We start from the raw sequence: 18,275 nt of genomic DNA, 5'->3' as shown, positions 1-18,275 counted from the left end.
GTGATAATTTACCGATGGGACACCATTTTCACTGGTTCAATCTCTGTGTTCTATTGAAATTTTCTGCTTATTTATGATTCAGTCTTAATAGACTATATATGTCTAAGAATTTATCCATTTCTTCTCTATACAATTTGTTGACATACAATTATTTGCAGTACTCTTTTATGATTTTTCATATTTCTGTGGTATTAATTGTATCTTGTCTTTCACTTCTAATACTGTATTTGAATCTTTTTTTCTTAGTAAGTTTGCTAAAGATTTGTTAATTTTGCTTTTATTTTTAAAAAGCAGAGTGCTAGTTTCACTGATCTTTTCTATTGTTTTGCTAATCTCTATTTCAATCACTTTGGCAGTAATTTTTATTATTTCTTTCCTTCACTAAATTTAAGACTAATTTGTTGTTGCTGTTTTCAGTTCTTGAGGTGTAATATTAGGTTATCTGAAACCTTTTTTCTTTTTTGATATAGCTGTTTATTGCCATCAACTTCCCTCTTAGAATTGCTTTTGCTTCATTCCACACATTGTGTGTTCATTTTCATTTGTCTCAAGTTTTTAAAATTTTCAATATAATTTCGTATTTTACCCCCTAGTCATTCAGGAGCATGTTGTTAAATTTCCACATATTTGGGAATTTTCTAAAACTTGTCCTTGAACAACAGATCCTTTTAATAGGAATTAGTATGAGGAATGTGAAAAAAGAATTTGATACAAAAGAATAATGACTTTCCTTCAAGACTGAAAATTTGATCAGTCTTAATATGATTCAGTGATTTAACAATTTAAATATATCAAGTACTTCAATGTATTTTATGCTTCATTATTGCATAAAGGGTCAAGTAGTACATTAACGCTTCTAGGCTTTTAGAAAAAAAATTGTTACTTCTCTTTTTTTTTTTTTGAAACAGAGTCTCACTTTGTTGGCCTGGGTAGAGTGCCATTGTATCATAGCTCACAGCAATAGAACAACTCTTAAGCTCAAGTGATCCCCTTGTCTCAGCTTTCCGAGTAGCTGGGACTAGAGGTTCCCAGCCCAACAACCAGGTATTTTTAGAGACGGGGTCTCACACTTGCTTAGGCTGGTCTCCAACTAATGAGCTCAGGCAATCCACTCACCTAGGCCCTCCAGAGTGCTAGGATTATAGGAGTGAGCCACTGCACCCTTAGAAAAAAAAATTTTATATAACTCGCATAGATTCTAAAAATATAGTAAATTTGCATAGCAATACCAATTAGCTTCCTTCTAAAATATAACTCTCAGTGAAAACTACTAACCTGTCTCACCAAATATGTCTGTATGAGGTCAGTGAATAAAATATTTAGGACAAGAACATATGGAAGGTGATCTCTATAGCTATAAGACAATTTTTTACCTTTTTAGTTTTGAGGGATAGACCAGGGAAAGCAAATTATTTATTACGACGAATAAAGAGACTCCTACCTATGAGCATAACCAATTCCTGGCATTCCTGGATGATCCAGGAGTGATTATGATCTCGATGTGTGTGGTAAAAGCGTCCTAAAAACCTGCCCCTTTGTTTTACTCCACCTGCCGCTCAGCTTTCTCCCTAAACAACTCAGTGTGCAGGCCTGAGAAAAGGCACTGATTGAGAAAGGAAAAAAAATGACACCAGACAAGAGGACATATTCTTGTGAAATCTGATAGGAAGAGATTAAATAGAATATTTTAGCTATCTTATTAACCTTTGAGTCCCTGTTATTGTTTTGTAAATTCTGTTTATTTTTGTTTGCTATTGTATTGGCTATTTACATACATATCACCATAACAGTTAAACTGCTCTTCAAGTTCATGCTGACTGTTGATTCTTAATAGTAGCTATAATTAATGGATAGAATTTAGTTGCTATTTTGCTATTATCATTATTTCAAAGTTCTTGTCAAGATATTATAATATTTATTCTGGTAATTTAGAAGTTGAAGCATAGTATGATGAAATGGTTTGCTCAAGACATGCTGAGTGTAAAGAGAATTCAGAAAAGTCAATAATCCCTTTGAAATTAACATCTAAAAATAATCTACTTATAAAGTAAGTAGCTACTTTTTCCTAAATAGTTATTGTTTCTAGTACATATCTTGAATATTAAGATGTAAAAGAAATTTCCCAGTGTCATCTGTAGTGATTCAATCAACAAAATCCAATGGTTGCTGTTATATTTAAGGTACTAAGTCACAAAGTGTTTCACTGAGTATTTATTTGAGGTAGTAAGTTATAAAAGTGTTTCACCAAGTACATATCAACAAAAACACTGGCACTTGTCGAAAGTCATACATCTCAAAAATAAAAAGAACTATAATGGTAAAACCTTTTCTGAATCAATGACAAACATTTTAGTGATATTTGCCTATTTATTATAACATTATTATCCTTTACAGTTGGATACTAGACCATATTCTGAACTATTATGTTGAATAACCTATTAATCCTCCATGCTGTAGATGGAAAAGACAAAAGTTATACCAGTTTAGATGCATACTAGAGCATGCTAGAAAGTGAGAGGGCTAGTCCTCTGTTTTATGCTAAAGAGATGTGGGCTACGTTCTCCCACAGAAGCCAAGAGAACATAGTGTGGTATTTTTTGAACGTAACTACGTCTGGTCCCCTGGAAATTATATAACAAATATACAGATGAGATCCCTAGGCTTTAGTCTTCAGATCCTAGTTTAAGAAGGACTGGTGTAGTTTGGGGTCTGGATTCAGGCTAAAATTCCAGCCCTGCCCATAATAAGCTTTGCAAAGAAGCCAACTCACTTACCTTTTCTAAGTCTCACTGTTGTATGACTATTCAAAAGAAATAATAATACTGGCTAACTTATAGGATTATTGGGAGAATGGCATAGTAAAGGTATCCACATTTTCTCTGCTGCCAATGCATGACAAGATAACTTCCATGGCTGATAAAGTACTACGAACGTGCCCCACAGTTTGCTATTCCAAAGCCTAAGGTCGAATGAGAAGTATGATGATTCCCCTTCTTTTCTGAGGATGTCCAGCACAAAACCTGATTATAAAACCTGCTTAACTTGTTATCTCGTTAAATAACTGACTGAATTAAAATCTGTAGTCAGGTAGAAACAAGGATTTATTTCATTTTATAGATTCTTTGTATTCCACTTCTCTTAAACACATGGAAGGTTGATTTGCAGGAGATAGGAGAAGGCTGAAGTAAATACGGACATAGGCGGCTGTTATCCTGGAATATGTGACCATTTGAGTACATATCCCCTGTACCAGTGTTACTTGGTGAATTCCAGGCTTTGGAGTCAAGTGAACCTGGGCTATAAACAGAATTTTGTCACCTGTTATGGTAACTGAACTATAAAAGATGTCTTCTAGTGTTCACTTACCTTACAAATATTAAACTAAATAAGAGGAAGAGAAAATAGGAAAATCTATCCACTTAATTCTTTAAGATACTGTGTGGAAATGGATAAGTGGGGGACTTATTGAAAAATGCGCATTGAGGGAAACTCTTTGACTTTCTGGATTAATTACAGGCAGGTTAGATAGAAACAATTTAGTAAAAACTTGCAATGGTGCCATCCAGTTGTATATTTGAAGAAAAAAATGCTGCTATATTTGGTAACAGATAAATCATATTGTGGTTGAGCTCAGCAAGTAGTATAAATGATTTGTGTAAATTAAATTAATAATTGACTCCCTTACTCTATGTGCAATATAAAAGAATAACTGGAGAATAAACCAGAGAAATAAACTATCAAAGATTTATTGATTCCCTATCCCAGATGACCTGGGTCAATGGACAGCAGACTCACTATAGATTAGGAAACTTTCAATGATCATATGAAGGGAAAGAAATCCAGTGACTGAAAAAGGACCAAGTTGTTTTTATCAGGAGGAGAATCAAGTTCATTTTAAGGCCAGCATGCCCAGGAAATGTATGCACAGGATAAATTGACCCAAAGTATGGTTGATTTGTGTAGCAGTTTGTCCTGCCATTCCTTGATCGTGTTCTGAGACTTCTTAGGAAATTCTGTTGACTCAGAGCTGCTGTACCTTGGTGTGGGTGTAAGGGAATCCATGCCAGTTAGCAATTTAAGCTGCAGCAGTGAGCGCCTGATGTCACAGGTCCCAGGAGGACAGAAGCAGGTCTGCAGTGGGACTCAGTAGCTTCTCAGCTCCTCAGCCAGCTATGTGTGGTTCTTGAATGCATGCAGCCCTCACCAAAATGGACCTAGCCTCTGGGGAAAGGAGGTTGATCTCTCGATGGCAAATAATGTGCCTTAAAGTAATGTCTGTCACCAGTCTAGCTTACCGGCCGGTGCTTCCCAACACCATGGCAGCCCAGGAAAACCATGACCTCTACAGCGTACAGTACCCATCATCAAAGACCGTGTCCATCACCCTTGCACTAATCCCACACTCCCTTGCTGGTCTATCTCCACACTGGCCAGAGAGAAGTAGCTAAGGGTCTTTACTATGCTGACTCCAGAGAACAAAAGGCTGATATGCCTCCAGTCTCAGGCTTTGGCCAATTAAATCAGCCTTTGTCTTTGGGATAATAGCAAAATATAGCAACATGTGTCTGAATTTCATCCAATTTGCAAGCTTAAATAATTTGGGTGATGGTGACTCTTGATGAATAACTTCTTCCTGAGCTGAACACTGTGCCCAGAAGGAAGAAAGAAATTAAGCACAGAAGGGACTCAGGCCTGTGCAACACAAACTCTAACAACTTCCAACATCAATTTTAGATAACTACAAGGCTTGTTACCTCATTTAGTGGCCCAAGTTTAATTTGACACCAATTGTCAAAGCTTGCTCAACTCTCAGTAACAAGTAAATTACTCAAGCGCCTTGTTATCCAAGAACCTTTAAGTGCACCCAGTATCAGCAGAGTGGGAGCCCTGTATTATTTTAAAAGTCAAATATGACACTAGTATATTGTCTTTCTATAAAGTTTTGTTGATTCATATTCCCATTGACTTCAACTCGTTAAAAGTCAGCTCCTAATACATTTCTAAGTCCTTCACCTACATCCATTTTAGTTGTGCTTTAAAAGGAAATGCCAAGTGTTTTAAAATGACAATATGCCAGACAAATAGGACCCTTTGTTCATTGGATCAAGAAAGCAATGGAGGGCGACAAGAAAGAGTATCGTTTCACCCAGGAACTACTGACTAAACAAACAGCAACTGCAAGGTATCATTTCAAAAGTGGAAAGTTACTATACCTGCTGTAAGTCCAGTGTAATTGTCACATAATGGTATTCGATTCCATTCTTAATGCTGGGACTCTGCCACCAAGTGTTCTTTCCATCAATAGCATTTGTAATTGGGTGTCTCTCTATTGAGTCAGCAGCATCGTGTGAAAAGAAGAGAAAACAAAATGTAACTAATTTGTAGCTGGTTCATTAAAATAGAAAAGTAAAACTAAGTTAAAACCGTCATCATGCATGTATCAAACATTAAAATCATATGAAAAGCGAGCAGTTCATATTTTCAAGAGAATTTATTTGAAGACAACCTTTTCATAGCGCCGTAGCAATAGGAGGAAATGGTTAAATGCTTAGACTGCAGGCGAAGAAGGTGCTGAGTGCTCGGGCCACCAATTGAAATTTTAAAGGTTAACTACGGAAATTAAATGTAAAGAAATAATATTGAAATCTAATGGATGTGTCAATCACTCAGAAAAGTAAAAACTACTGTTTCAGGCAGTTCTAGTAAGCTGTCAACCTTGTTAACAGAAACACAGAATCCTGAATTGTGGCTGAAAGGTGCTTGAAGATTTGCCCTTCTGACACATTCATTACTAGCAGGACGTGGGCTACCCAATATGTATCTTGTTTTACTATAAAATGCTGTTAAATCCATCCTATGAGGTGGTGAGGCTCAGAAACTAATATCCCCAAATACGTTACCCTCATATGCTGATTATTTTTAAATTAAAGGCTGATGGAGCGATCCATAGATGCTGGAAGAAGTTTTACTTTGATATGCCTTTACTCACCTAAAGTTTGGACCCGCTTAGAAGAAATTACCTCTAGTTCCCTCCCTAAGTTTTTATCAATTTAACTCATATTGCAGGAAGAGACTCTGAAGTCTGTCAACACACCCGACTGTTCTGTTGACCCAGTATTTGTCCTAAGGTACTGTCTATTTTCCAAGCCAATTGAATTCCTTTAAAAATCATCCCCCAAATTGCCATATTCCCTCCATCATCTCTCTTTTATGAAGCAGGGTATATTCGTATCTGGACCCCTTGGGTTATCAGGTAATCACCCTACTGTGAGTCCCAGTGGTATGTGCATTAAAATAAATTGTGTATGCCTTTTCTATTAATCTGCCTGTCATCAGCTGATTTCCAGTGAACCTTCAGAGAACGAACGAAAGGGAAGTATTTGTGTGGCCCCTACCGAGGCCTTTTACAGCCAGTGTTTAACTTGCTGATTTTCTACCACTACTTAATAATATAATGAAAGATGACCCAAACCTGTCATCCAACATTTGCTTGTCCCCATAATCACTAACTTAGGGAATCTGGACCATTCCCAGGGAGATGGTGGTGAAAACTTCATTCTACCAATAACACATGGATCTTCCCTCACTTTTACCCCAAATGGATGAGAACAGGATTCTTGTGAAAATCCAAAAGGAGATTGGAGGTAGAAAGAGGGGGCATGAGGGTCTATTCAAGTGGGGAAGGGAGGAGGTAGGAAATGGGAACAGAGAGGATGGAGGGGGATTGGTAACTGTCACCTGATAGACACACTGTGAGGGTGGACAGCACCCCCAGGATCAAGGGCTCAACTGCCTCAACTACAATTTGAACTTTGCCTGAGAAACACAAACAATGCAACCTAATCATTTATACCCTCCTATTAATCTGAATTTAAAAAATAAAAACACGAATATCATTAAATTTGCCATTTTCACACTCGTGAACATTTTTATTATGTACTAATTTTATTTATGTAGCCTGCTGTAACTTTTCACTGAAAACATAAGTGATACTAATATTCCAAACATGGATATCCATCTTCTAAATCTTAATATGAGCAGATAGGACAAATATTCCATTTATATTAGTACATTTTTGAATTCAACTAAACAGATGTATGGGCTTTATTTTGTAGCAAGGTTTATCACATTAGTTAATCCAGTGAGATGAGGCATCCTGCATCATTAATGAAAAGCAAAATTGCTGAATATATTTAATAATTAGTGCTAGTTAAATTGTTCTGTGGAAGCTAGAGAAGGTGTCTTTATAACGGCAGCAAATACTGGAAGCATAACTAAATATCAAATAGATGCCCCTGATGGCACAGGTTGGTGATGAAATTAGCATATTAGGAATCAGAATTATAAATGAGATACTACTGGCATTGCTTCTGAAGAAAAACAAATATCACAGAAAATTCCCCAAACATCTCCCTGGATCTTCTTTGCAGATTGTGTGTTTAGTATGTGATCGAAAAACAGACCCACAACCACATATTCAAATCAAATTTATGGCTCTTAAGTAATTGTGGGAGAAGCTGTCTAATTGGAAATTTTGATATCTGTTACCTCAGGTCAAATCGATATGAGAATTAGTCATGACAAGAAGGGCTGGGAGATGAATCAACAATTAACCATAATCCCTATTATGAAAGTTTAATCATAATTAATTTGCAAATACTGATGAATTGTTGGCATAGTTCCCTTATTTAAAAGGAGACAGAAAGGTATAATATCTTCAACAGAGATAACTGGTACAAGTTAATTGAAGGGCTAACTGCATCTGAAAACTGGCTAGGGAATTGCTGGTGAGGCAAACCTTTCCATTTGCTAGTTTTTAATTGAGAAGCACAACCTATTAACTTGACTCAGTCAGAAAATTCAAATTTCATTTTCTTTGCATGATAATTAAGTGCAGACGTTCCAGATTTATTCTAAGAGTTCACTGAATTTGTAAAATTTTGTCTTCTGTTGCTCCAACTTTTATCAAAATATGCAAATATTCATGTGGTTGATTGCCAGATTTTTATTTTTGTGAGATTTTATGCTTTCTAAATGTCTAGTACAGAAACAAAATTGTGAAAGGTAATGGAGCCGATCATTTAAATTAATCACACGCAAAAAATCCAGGGTGTGACGGGTTTAAAAAAAAAAACACTAAAAGTAAATAAAATGGGGAAATACAAAACATATCTCATATGTATCTTGCTTTACTAGAATAATTTATTCATTCTTGGTTTCAATATGAAAACATGGGGTGACATGGCTTCAATGTGGATTTTTTTACTGAGATACAAGAGACTGGCTCTTGGACTCAATTTGGCAAATGTATCTCATCCATTTTCCCAAACAAGGTTTTCTTCTCAATTATTTTCCATGCTGATCTTTACATAATCCTTCAATCTTACCTCTATGATTATACACATTGCCTTTTTCTCTCCTTTTCTGTATAAATATGTATTAGCATGTGCAGATATATATTTTATTTCTGTATATATATTTAATGTTATAATACATGATTCGATTACATTTAACATATTTGATATTATGTTAATATTGAATTAATATGCAAACATATTTATATGCCTGTATACATATACACATGTACAATTTTACATACTCTATCTCTCTAATTCTTCCTCTCTGCCCAGCCTCCCTAAACATACTTCTGCACATCCCAAAGCACCCAACCTCCACCACATCCCTGCCTCCAGACTTTCTCACATTCTCTAGGAAATCATTGAGTCAAACATTCTCTGAATGAATGTCTTTTTCCTTCCCTAATGAAACTAAAATAAATTATCAATTAGTTTATTTTATGGCCTTTGCTTCAATTTTCTTGCCCTCCTCAGTAATGCTCCATGAGGATCAGTCCAAACATTGATTCTATTACTCCATATGGAATTTTCACCTTATTATGGTGCAGTGATCTCCTGTTCCCTGAAGAGCCTAATCTAATTGTGCTTCCTTTCTTAGTAGATAGCTCAGACTTTCATCTTAATGTGGAAATCAAGACCATCAAACAAAAATTCTGTCCTAAACACTTTCTTCTCTCTGCTTCTACTCATCCTCCCTTCTTTCGGATTTGGCTAGTTAAATGGTATGGATCTCCTAATTTAAACTGTTCACCTGTACATAATAACACACAGCTTCCTACCTCGAAAGAGACATCCCCCTGTCTCCACTTTGTGTTCAAGCCCCTTGGACATTCCCCTTAGCACTGACACCTGCTCAAATGTCTTCTGTCTTTGAAAACCTTCACAACACCATGTCCTCTTCTGCCAATGTCCTCTCTCCTCTTTCAAATCAGTGATACTTGAAGGAATGTTCCTGAACTCCTCTCTTCTTCAGTATTCATTTATCAACTCTTCAACATGGCTTTTGTCATAATTAATCCATTGACTGTGTTAAAAAGATCAATGGATATGTCCATGTTATCAAAATCAAGGAAAATCTATTTTACACTTTTCTTATTTAATATTTTGGATCATTTGCCACTGTGGCTTACTCTTTCTTACTGCAAGTTCTTTCCTGCCTCACATACATAACACCTCATTTCCTGATTTCCTTCCTTGAAATCTGTTTTTCTTCATTGTCTTCCTTGATTCTACTTACTCAAATGCCTTGTATTATCTGACATAGGTCTTTTGCTCCTAGTCTATAGGTCTTTTGCTCCTAGTCTATGTAAGAAATAGCAAACATACGGGGTATGTGCCAGCATTCCCCAAACCTATACTTATGCGATAGCAACCTACATCCTAGAAATTAATCAGGTCATTAGTTGGCAAGAAAGATATCTGATGGTTGCCTTCTTCAGTGTTTTAACTTTCCCCTGCTAACTTTCTTTGATATTTAAGACCGCCAATCTTAATCTCAAAAGTCTCAGTTTTCCAAATATATTGTTTCCTGCATCCATAAATTTATAAAACCAGGATTATGCATTCCTCCCTTTAACCAGCTCAAAGAAATAATGCACTATGCCTTCCAATATTTTTTAGGTGAGTAATATAAACTGTGAGAGAAAACTTTCTTCATAAGTTTTACATATTTTTTAAAAATATCAATAAAACTACTTGGCATGAACTATAATGGTAAGTACATGTCATTATTCATTTGTACAAACCTATGCAATGTATAATACCAAGAGTAACCCCTGATGTCAACTATAAACTTTGGGTGACGATGTTTTATCAATCAATGTGGGTTCACCGATTGCAGGAAATGAACCACTCTGGAGGGGGAAGTTGGCGATTAGGAGGTTATACATATGTTAGGGCAGGAAGTTTATGGAACATTTTTGTACTTTCATGTCTGTTTTATTGTAAACCTAAGACTTCTCTAAAAATACAAAGTCTATTACATAGAGAAAAAGAGCTTATGAAAAGGATTAACTAAGAAAATTTAAAATTGGGGTGGCTTCTGTGGCTCAAAGGAGTAGGGTGCCGGCCTCATATGCCAGAGGTGGCAGGTTCAAACCCAGCCCCGGCCAAAACTGCAAAAAAAGAAAATGAAAAGAAAATTTAAAATTTATAATTGTAAAGCTTTATCCCATCATAACTCACCTTAATTGGCATTAAATATTCACTTTATTAACCTCCTCAGTATATTGGTATGTATTTAATGGTTTTTCAATGTGTATCGCTCAATCAACCTCCATCTCTAAAATTATTTGATACCATGCTCCCCTTTGTCATATAAATTCTTTCCTCATTAAACCAAACGACTTATATTTTTCTAAATATATCATGATGTTTCCTATATTAAAGATAATGCTTTTCCATCCTTTAATGTTACTAACTCCTACATTCTCAGTAGAAGGGTCAGGACCTCCCGGTAATGTTTAGGTGACCTCAGCATCTTCTACATGGAACCTAAATGTTCCCTTAGCACCCAGCTTATTTTTCTCTTTCTTTTATCTCCCCTCTAGCTCCTCTAAATCAAGAGTTACCTTTGATTTGGCATTTTGCTCCTATGCAATGCATTGCTAACAGTAGGTGCTCAAACATTTGCTGAATAAATATATGAATGATTCTGAGATATCAGTGTGGTTCATAGAGGCCAGCAAGAGGGCTTTGCATGGTGCTGCTCCCTGCATACCCCTCCTGGACTTTTTAGGAGCCTTTGTAATACGGTGCCAGCCTTCTCCACTATACGCAGCCCTGCTCTGCCCTCTGACACTTTCAGTTCTGGTTATTCCTAAATACTTGTAGCTACTCCCAGAACAAGTAAGGTTTTTATGTCTTCTTCTGATCTCTCTTCCTGTCACGCCTTCTCCTCCTCCCTCCACCCCATCTCTTTCCCTGCTCAGCTCACACTAATCCTTGGCTATCAGTTTATGTAAAACCGCTCCTGGCAAGTTTCGTACACCAAGAATGTATCTGCGGCCCTCCCCTCTTCCTCATGTTCCTCTGCCCATTCTTTCCTGTGTACTGACTACACTACGGAGCAATAGCCAGCTTCTTACACATGTGCTCACTAGTTAAGGCCAAAGACCATACCCTGTCTTACTTGTCTTGGATCTCAAGCATAAGACTTGGCACATAGGTAACCAATAAATGACAAAAGCCCAAGTTCATAACCACATCATCAGATACCATTCTGGAGGAAGTAAATCTAACGGCTGCCGGAGACCTTAGGCTGGATCTTCTTCAGTCACGATACCTCATATCTGTAAAGAACTCCAGTGTTTGTTGAATGACACAGAGGGACCACAAAGAAGCTCATAGTAGAAGAAAAGTTCCGGGCATCTTACTAACTCATATTTTCTCAGTATAAGCATCAGTTTCTCCCAGAAATCTTTAGATGGCCTTAGCATCTACATGGAACCTACTTGTTCCCTTAGCACCTGGTCTATTTTTCTCTTTCCTCGAGTTACACATGATTTGACATCATGCTTTCGTACAATGCTTTACTAGCAGTAGGTGTCCAAATGCTTGACGTAAACGATTCTGAGATCAGTGTACTCCATAGAGGCCAGCAAGGGGGCTTTGCATGGTGCCTCTCCCTACCACACTCCTCCTGGGTTTCTTAAAAACCTTCATAATGTGGTGCCAGCCTTCTGCACCATCTGCTATGATCACAAGCTCTTTGAATGTAATGCAATTGGGCCTCAACCACACAATTACAGATCCTAGGCAGTGTCATATAAATGCATACTAAAATACACATGGTATGGGGTGGCGCCTATGGCTCAAGGAGTAAGGTGCGAGCCCCATATACCGGAGGTGGTGGGTTCAAACCTGGCCCGGCCAAAACAACAATAACAACAACAAAAATTAAAAACATACGGTATGGATTGCTGCTATTTTGATTGCAGATTCGACACTGGGGGTTCCTCACAGGCTGCCCAGGCACATGTTCTACCAGTTTGCAATACATTTCTGGTTCTTTTTCTCCACATGTTGCATTGGTCATGATGAGGGCATTTGAAGCAAGGTTCAGGACAGCAGGAAATAAACCTGAAAAAGACAGAGAAATAAAAATGTGGGGGCCAGTAACAAAGTTATTATTTTGCTGTATTTTAAAGTATTCTATGATTAAAATACGACTTTCAGAGCATTAAAATAAGCCAATACAAGTTAATTAGCGATAAATAGCTGACTTAATTCAATACTGTACATAAATACCACGTGTTTACATGGTATCGTATCAAAAGAGCATTATTTCTTTCTAAGGCTTAAATATGGAATCTGAGGCTATCTTCTTAATTTTTAGCCTCTAATATTTAATTAGAAAAAAGATTCTGTCTCAGCTGAACGTGGTGGCTCACATATCCCAGCACTTTGGGAGGCCAAGGCAGGAGGATTGCTTGAGAACAGTAGTTCAAGACTAACCTGGGCAACAGAGACCCTATGTCTGTGAAAAATAAAAAAAGTGAAAAAAATTGCTATAAAAAGAAGCAGTTCTGGTCTGTAAAATATTCTGTTGATATTTTTTCCACTTCAGCTAGTTTACATCTAGTATTAAATAATAATCACATGTAAAGTTCCTGCCCAACTACGAATCTAGATTTCTCATGTTCATTTTGAGCTCCGTTATCATTTGGTGTAAATGACTATTAAAATTCCTTTATTTCCAGACTTGTGAATATAGAGAATGATAAAAGATTTTGGAAAACCATTTGTTAATGCTTTCTGCATTACCCAGGAATATTATACAGCAATATCTTGCAAGTAACACGTCATTGCAGTAGTCCATGATTGTAGACCTATACCAGAAATCATTTGTTCATTATAGTAGATGCGTTTGACTTGAATAGAAGCAACCTCAGAGCCCATCTAAGTGTAGGGCTGAAGAGATACTTCATTCCACATGAGATGCCAATTCAGGGTCTTTACTATAACTTAATGTTAATTCTGCTTCATACATGTCTGAGATTTGTACTTTATAGATCTCTTGTCTTGTCAAAGACAGTGCAATAAAGTCAGTCATCAAAAGCCATTCTTTTTTTTATTAAGTATTTTGTACATAGATCATAAATACATTTATTCCCATTTCAGTGTGTTGATAATTTGTACAAATTGGAGTGCTTACATCATACTAATCAGCATAGCTTTCACTTCATTTACCCAATTATAGCATTAGGACATTTGTGTTCTACACATGATAGAATCAACTTGTACTTGCAATGTGCTCCACAGTTGTGGTCCCCCTACTATCCTCTACTATCCATCCCACCCCCTCCTCATCCCTCCCCCTCCCCTTCCCTCCTTCATCATAGACTAAAGTTGTGTTTCATTTTTCATATGCAAGTGTGAGTTATTATAAATTGGTTTCACAGTAGTACTGAGTACATTGGATACTTTTTTTTCCATTCCTGAGATACTTTGCTAAGAAGAATATTTTCCAGCTCCATCTATGTAAACAAAAAGCCATTCTTAAACTGAAAAATTCTCCTTCATGAAAGTTCATTAAGGTTACAGTTAATTGGACTCAATCTGTGTAAGGCACATGCTCACTATCTAGATTGCCTCAGCTCTGTAAATGTGCCAAGTAGGTTCATATCCATTCACTTTCTGAAAGTCCTTTCTGCTTATGGCCCCATGTTTCACTGAGATTTCTTGAGTTTTGAACTCATTAATGTTTTCTGCCTTATCTTCAGAGCTTGACACATGCTGGGGACAGAGTAGGCACTTACTATATTTGTGAAACAAATGAATAAATAAATTATGAATGTTGCTCTCATAAATGAAGGACTGAATAAGTTATGAATGTTGCCTGCATCATCAGCATATGACCATGATGACGATGCTGATGACAGCCAGCATCGTTGAATGTCTGTAACGTGCCTGGCACTATTCTGTCAAGTTGTATTCCCACAGTTTTTATTTGCCTGGACTAATTTGCCTCACATAAAACATCCTCATGAGCTCCATACTACTATTGCCTGTATTTTATTAAGGAAGCACTGGCCAGTGCCTGTGGCTCAAAGGAGTAGGGTGCCAGCGCCATATGCTGGAGGTGGCGGGTTCAAACCCAGCCCCGGCCAAAAACTGCAAAAAAAAAAAGATAGCACAGAAAATAAAAAATAAGTTTAAGAAATTTAAATCTTTATTATAATCATTCTTAAAATGTCAGAGGTAAGTGAACTCGTAAGACCAGGTGACACTTTGATTCTTGTCTCATTCTCAAGATCTCTCAAACAGCTATACCGCAACAACCTCTCTCAACTCTTTCTCCACGCTCACCAATCTCTAACACCTCCACGATTCTGCCCCTCCAACATAGCTCCCCATCCCAATTAGCGGCCCTACTTTGTGTTTCCACCAGCTAATAGTTACATAAGGTTTTTCAATTTTTCCTGGTGTGCCAGGAGTTAGTATGCAGATTTTTACTTAATTGCTGTCTCTTTCTCATTGTTCCTGATAAATTTTTCTCTACTCCACTCCCTCATCTTTATGCTCTCTGACTCCCACAAAACGAGACATTCTCTCAATGTGACGTAAGGTCACCTGAAATGATCATTGGTCAGAAAAATATTAGCCATTCATAAAACCATTATTTATTTCATAAATAAAAGAGATGTTTATAAAAGGTCGAGTATTATACAAAAGTTATTTATCACCTTTTCATTTTTACTTTTTCTATGTATACAAGGATCATTGAAAACTTTCCAATAATTTTGTTCTCTAGGTTAGTAAATGATATGTAATAAACAAATACGGTTTTTCTGTACAGGTTCTCTTCTGTCATTTGTCAACATTTTGCATTTAATTATACAATTACAGGTGGCGCCTATGGCTCAGGGAGTAGGGCTCTGGCCCTGTATACCAAGGGCGGCAGGTTCGAACCTGGCCCCATCCAAACTGCAACAACAACAAAAAAATAACCAGGCGTTGTGGTGGGCGCTTGTAGTCCCAGCTACTTGGGAGGCTGAGGCAACAGAATTGCCTAAGCCCAAGAGCTAGAGGTTGCTGTGAGCTGTGATGCCACAGCACTCTACCAAGGGTGACAAAGTGAGACTCTGTCTCTAAAAAATAATAATTATTATTATTATACATTACTCTCTCATCAGATATGTTTTGAGAACATATCACATTATGCCAGATAGTAAAAGATTTGGGAATAAAAAGATTATTAGTGTGGGTTTACTGTGGGAAGCAATCTTTGGCTACATCTTGAAAGAGAAATAGAAGGTTATCTGGTAGAGAAAAGGAAGAAGGAAAAAATCAAACACATTAGAAAGAGGAAATAGCATATGAGTATGGACTTTATGCTGAAAGCTCATGTAGATATTGAGTAGCTGTCAGAGTACTTGATTCTCTAAATCTCTGATTGTTCCGATTACAGATTGGATTCCAATTACAGATTGGATTGGATTTTTCCAATTAGAGATTGGATTCCAATTAGAGATTGCAAATCCAATAGGATTATGCAACTGTCCAGATATAGAATGGAAATATTTACAGATACATGTAGATCATACATAGAATATACTTAATGGTTCATATACTATCCATCAACTATTTGTCACTTTGAGTAATTTTAATGGAATTTTATCTAGTTCTTTACAAATTTAATAATGTAGAAAAATAGATAGTGAGAAGGGAGAGACATGCTGGACATTGTTTTCGGGAGGGCAAACTCGACTTAGCATGCTAACCTGTAGGATGAGGGTAGGTAGTCAAGCCCCATCTATGCCCTTCAAAGAAAGACGTCTGACACAAAGACAGCTTGGGCCACTGTCAACATTTCTAAAACTTCCCCTGGACATTGTGAGTTTGGGTCTGTGACCTTTGTGTCCCCCTTCAATACTAACCATGACCATCTTGGGTCCTGCTTTGCCAGTACAGGCAAGACTCCTCAGGCTCTGCTTTGTCCAGCCCTGTAGGTGCTGATTTGAGCTAAACAAGCCTGTACTTTCTCAGGCCTGTTTAATCATGGGAATGGGTCAAAAAGGGAAGATAAGACAGCAAGCAAAAGTATTTTACTGCATTCTATATGTTCAGAAAGGGCAGGATTGTATTACAGCCTGATTTTGCCACCAGAGTAAATGAATAAGAGAAAAATGATACACTCTGGAAGGATTATAGATGGAAGAAGCATTGATTCAGAAGCTATTTCATATTCCTCATATTATTTAACCCTCAATAATCTCATTGTGTAAATATTACTAATTCCCTTTTACAGATGAAGAAAGTGTAGTTCATAGAATATAAATAATATGCGCAGAGTTATAAATAATTAACTATGATTCCAACTTAGCTGTTTAAGCTCAGAAGACTTCTTGTCCGAGCATGAAGAACTAAAACCTGATACTTTGCAAGGCTTATCAATTTAAATATTTAATCATAGATGTAACTTACCTGCTTAGCTCTCCATTATGGCTGTATAGATTTCTACCCATAAAAGTAAAGATACTAATGAAATTTATATTTAACATCTTTTAGCTCTTTCCCTTGATTTGCTTTTCTTACGCTCATTGGTAATGTGCTCAAAATTAACCTTTTTACAATTTAATTGACTTGCTTTTTGGTTCAGGAAGAGTTGTTTATAAAATTTCATCAGTAATTTTGCTGTTCATTTTTAAAAAAATCAGTGAAGTATATTGGTCACAGAAAGTGTCCAATTAGTTACTAATCACCAATGTGAAGAGTCAGCCAATATTTAAGCTTTTATTGAATCTTTAGCATGTGATAGAATAGATTGTAACCCATTTTCATTATATAATAAATCTGTTAGGTTTGCCTATTTATTCCCATTCAAAAGCACCAAAGGACATTTATTGGCATGTTCAATACATGTTACTTGATTAAGATTATGTAAACTCCAAGAGTCTAAATGAACTGTAAATAGCTGTAAATAGCTGATGAACCTTTGTAGAGTATAGTCTTACCGCCTCTTAATTCAATTTGAGATCCTATAATGCTAATAACATAAAAGCCTGTGATCACTATCCATACAATTATGATAGACATTGGTTTTTGAGATAGTCTCTTGCTATGTTGCCCAGGCTGGTCTCAAACTCCTGGGCTCAAGCGATTCTCCTGCCTCAGTCTCAGGAGTAGCTGAGATTAGAGAAGCATGCCACTACAACCAGCTGACATTTTTTTTTTCCTGAATAGTGGTAGACTAAATTTAGTTGGATTTATGGTTATAAGCAACAAAGTCTGAACAAAAAGCAAATAATGTAAATATATTTTACTATAGATTAGAATATGTATACTATTTATAGATTAATAGACTGCTGTATAATATTATAGACAATCTAGAAAAAGGCTAAATATACATCATGTCAAAGTTAGAATTCTACTACGATAGGACATTTAGAAAATTTTCACTCTTTATTTGAATGTGTTTATATTATACTTACTTATTTAGATAATGTTGGCATGATTGATGATCTGCATTCTCAAAATCCCACATTCTGGTTCCAAATGGCAGAAGTATTCTAAAATCTACGTATAGCAGTTCTGTTTTTAATCATTGTAAAGTGGCTTTTATTGGAGAAAAGCTCCCACAGATAGCAGGGCATGAAAAACTAAAACCTGGTCCTACTTCTAGATAACAGCTATAATTTCAGACCATGTGTGTGTGCACGTCTATGAGTGTATGCATGTGTGTGCGTGTACATGTCTACACCAAGTACTTGGAAAGCACCAAGGATATGTGAGCCAGGAGGGATGTGAATGGTTAGAAGAAGGCAAAGGCACTGGGTAACCTCCAGACTACACAGTGTGGTGTTAGAAACTCAAAGTTTTAATGGCTTGGAGAAAAAGCAAAAAATTAGAAACTTCCACAACAGCTATACAATGGGGGGAAAATACTGAAATAGAGAGAAAAAACAGAAAGAGAGA

General features: G+C 36.6%; 1 protein-coding gene across 2 annotated transcripts in view; it reads right to left on the bottom strand.

Annotated features, from left to right (window-relative positions):
- Nucleotides 1-18,275, bottom strand: part of LAMA2 (laminin subunit alpha 2) — a 656,330-nt gene that overhangs the window by 468,185 nt on the left and 169,870 nt on the right. For both annotated transcript variants that reach the window (XM_053591647.1, XM_053591648.1), the window contains exons 2-3: nucleotides 12,267-12,437; nucleotides 5,214-5,326 (exon numbers count right to left, since the gene is read on the bottom strand). In XM_053591647.1, coding sequence (XP_053447622.1) covers nucleotides 5,214-5,326; nucleotides 12,267-12,437 — 284 coding nt within the window. The remainder of the gene's footprint in view (nucleotides 1-5,213; nucleotides 5,327-12,266; nucleotides 12,438-18,275) is intronic.

This window comes from Nycticebus coucang, chromosome 5 (assembly GCF_027406575.1).
Source record: "Nycticebus coucang isolate mNycCou1 chromosome 5, mNycCou1.pri, whole genome shotgun sequence".
NCBI classification, from domain to species: Eukaryota; Metazoa; Chordata; class Mammalia; order Primates; family Lorisidae; genus Nycticebus; species Nycticebus coucang.
The sequence above is the reverse complement of the archived record's forward strand: the minus strand, read 5'-3'. Positions and strand labels throughout refer to the sequence as shown.